This window comes from Aplysia californica, unplaced genomic scaffold (assembly GCF_000002075.1).
Source record: "Aplysia californica isolate F4 #8 unplaced genomic scaffold, AplCal3.0 scaffold01140, whole genome shotgun sequence".
Classification (NCBI taxonomy): Eukaryota; Metazoa; Mollusca; class Gastropoda; order Aplysiida; family Aplysiidae; genus Aplysia; species Aplysia californica.
In genome coordinates, this window is record NW_004798410.1 from 120,914 (window position 1) to 124,637 (window position 3,724).

The window sequence follows — 3,724 nt, forward strand, 5'->3', positions numbered from 1 at the left end:
GTTGATGACATGTATAGCCAATAAAAGTTATAATAATTCTGTCAAAACGCTTGATTCTGTCCATCCATTGGTCGTTTAGGTCAAGTGCAGACTTTAACAAACACACGCACACACACACACACACACACACACACACACACACACACACACACACACACACACACACACAAACCCACACGTAGCTCTACTCACCACGAAACAAACCCAATACACCACACAAATCTTCCAACTCACCACTTTAAGAATCTCATCTTTCAGAGTTTGCATCCACTCGACAGAGATGCTGTCACTGAATCCGTGAGTGATGACCTTTAGGGGACGAGTGGGGTCAAGGGTCGTGGCCTTACTCACAGACTCGGGGTCATCAGAAGTGATACTGACGGGCGTGAGCTGGTTCTGACGTGAGTAGACATGATGCTTCACGCCCATCTCCTTCGGCGACTCGGGTAGAGCTCCATCGGCGTTGTCGAAGGGCGGGTCATTGGAGAAACATCCCAGGTTGTTGTAGCAAACTTCCTTACCCTGGACTAGCGCGGTCCACTGGGATGTTGTGAGCAGCACTGGGGGAAAAGTTACACAACGAAAAGTTATATGAAAAGTCACAAAGATCACTCTGCTGTCATTATTTAAAAGCACAACATAATATGCAGTCTTTACAATCTTACAGGAGAGCCAACCCCCCCCCCCCACACACACACACAAACAAGAACCCCCCGCCCCCCCCAAAAAAAACCTGAAAAAAAGAAAGTTGTTAGCAAGAAAAAAAACCCGAACTTTCTGCAAACATCCCAAATCAATATTTTTAAGAATACAATTTTGATAAGAACTTCCTTATCATCTTTGATGCAAATGCTGTTTTTGGTTGTTTGGTTTTTTGGGGTTTTTTTTTTTTTGGTAACACATTCAGAAAAGTCTCTGTTCCTGCTCCTCATGATCTGAGTGCAGTTTTTTTAATACAATCAATTATTCTATCCTTATCGAGCGGTTGACAACAACTTTTGGAATTTCTAAAGCAGTGCTGGTTGAATTTTAAAAAGAAATTCAGGACACACCTGGTTAGTGGTTGTGCACCGCCCACAATTTCTCTGTACTGATCTATCTAGGTCTATCTATCTATAACTATCTTCCGCAGTATTTGAGGGATACAAAGTCGGAGGCAAAAATTGGTTGCTTTTTAAGGGCAAGGAGGCTATCCTGAAAAATGCTGTTTTGGGAAAATCGAAGGGAAACTTTTTGCCCCATGTTCAGTTTCTTTGAAAGACAAGGAGAGTTTTCTCTATAACCATACAAATATACACAGCAATGAAACCAAACGTCTCCGATAGGTAGGTCAATGCCCACTTTTGGTGTAGGTCAAGATTTCTGGAAACCCCCGAAATCTGGGTTAGCCCGCTTGTCCTTAAAAGCGACCAATTTAGAACATTAAATTTTAATAATCATGTCTTCTTGATAGTTCGTCCTTATTCCTAGTACTCATATGTTTTTAACGTGTATGTGCATATCGTCATCGACTGTGCTGTGGTAATGTGAAAGTCTGGTTAGAATTATGTTACCGTTAAACAAAACGTTTGTGCGCACGTTTATACACATGCGTTTTGTGTAAAGGTATTAAGGTATTGTTAAAGGTCTTGAGCTGCGTTGTACGGCAGTGGGTGCTACAGAAATCCTGTGCCTCGTCCGCATTGTTAAAAGCGAGCAGAAATGTGATGCATTAGCTACAATTAGTTGTGAAGCATAATAAAATAAAAAGCACCTTTACTTTGACTGTACAGTTCAATGAAATGATGGCATTGTTCTGGAGACCAAGTGTTAAGTACACTACAGACTCTCCCCCCCCCCCCCCCCACACACACACACACACCAGGGCAATGCTACTGACTGAAGTGTCTTTAGGCCATTCCCAAAGAGGGGATATTAACATGTTCTTATGCAAAATAGATTTGTAAATTGGCTGATTTATCAATGTCCTGCTCATATTGTGCTGGACCAACATAGGGGGAACTGCTGTTTTTTCTTTCCTCATCCTAACTATCATCTTTTTTCCTATACTTTTTTTTGGGTATGTTAGTCACTTTCTTGTGAACTGTTATTTCCGGGGTGCCTCGATAGTCGAAGCGGACTTTGTGCTGTTGTGGCTAGAGAGGTGAGCAGAGTAAGCCTGATTCCGTGTTTGGACTTCTCTGTTGACATCCACCCCTTGGCGCTCATATGACCTTATGCAGTTGCGAACGCTGTAAAAACCTTACTAATACAAATACTACAGACACATCTTCAGATCCCTTTTCCCGCCAAAATGGCAGGACATCTGGCCTATATATAGGTAGTCTTTGTTTTGTTTTATGTTTGGTTAGTGTTTTGCGGCGCTCGCAACTGCACAAGGTCATATGGGCGCGCGGGACACGTTCAACATTTTCAGTTGGTGGAAAATTTTGAATTTTGCCCGGGTTGAGGCCGAAACCTACTCGTATCGATTTTAGACCACCAAGGGATCTTTAACGAGCACAACTTGCACACGGGACCTCCTTGATTTTTCGTCCTTGTCCGAGAAGGCTAGGTGTAGCTCTTTCCTATCAGAAGAATAGGGGTGGGGCTGAAGGAAAGCAATAATCTGAAGGAGCCAAGGAGAAGCAATTGAAAGACTGCAGAAAGAGTCAGGAGGTCGCAAAATAGGTGAGAGGTTGGGGGAGGGGGGGCAGAAAGAGGAGACGAAAGCAGACGACAGAATATAGCTAGAGAACAGGAAAAGAGGTGAAAGGAGACAATTTTAGAGACAATTTTAAGAAGAAAATTGTTCCGTTGCTACCCGGATTCGAACCCGGGACCTTTGAATGAGAGGCGAACATCTTAACCTATAGGCCACGATAGCCACGTGGGCCGTAGTTTAGTGCTGCAAGTATTGCTCCAATATGACCCACAGATAGAAGCCGTTTCCAATAAGGCAAAACCACCCAAATTTACTGGGTTTGGCTCACTCGAAAAAAATAATTTAACGATACAACAAAAGAAAAAAGAGCAAAAAATACATATATATAAAAAGCCCCCCTCCCTGCCCACCCCAAAAACCCTAACAAACAAAATAAAACAACAACAACAACAACAACAACAACAACAACCACAGCATCAGCATCAGCAGCAACAGCAACAACAACGACGATAAAAATAACAACAATAATAACAACAAGCAAATTTTAATGCAGACTAAAGTATCCGCAAATCTCAATTCAGTTTGTATAATATGAAACCATTTACATCAAAACGAAAAGATGAGAAATCGCACAAAATCATGTTATATTCACCCACATTATTTGACTGTAACCACTATATATACTGTCACATCTACTCAGAACGAGGCTATCAGGGACATTACAAGACACTGAGTCAGCATTGGGAACAAATTTGTCTCTCTGTAACGGGAATGGTCTTCTTTTCTCTTCTCTTTTTTTTTTTTTTGAAACTTAAAGCCCTGTGTGCTTTTCGCTGGGAGAAAAGTAAAAGCGACCGACCACGAGAGCAAACACTGTCTCTTTATCCTTGATCCTTGGGTTCTCTGAAAAAAGATGCGAAAACTAAAAGAAACAAAAAAACCCCAAAACCCCCACAAAAAAACCCAACAAAAACAACAACGCATGACCTTTTTTTATAACACAACCGTGTTCTATTGTAATTTTCGGGAACCTGTATTGGGATGAGTTTTACTTATTCTCTGATTTATGTAATGTGATCA

The 3,724-nt window shown here is 41.6% G+C and overlaps 1 protein-coding gene across 1 annotated transcript in view; it reads right to left on the bottom strand.

Annotated features, from left to right (window-relative positions):
- LOC101863860 (pancreatic lipase-related protein 2) overlaps positions 1-3,724 on the bottom strand; it is a gene marked incomplete in the record, with an annotated part of 14,763 nt that overhangs the window by 9,116 nt on the left and 1,923 nt on the right. The window contains 1 exon segment of the mRNA XM_013090096.1: positions 235-560. Within this exon segment, the coding sequence (XP_012945550.1) occupies positions 235-560 (326 nt within the window).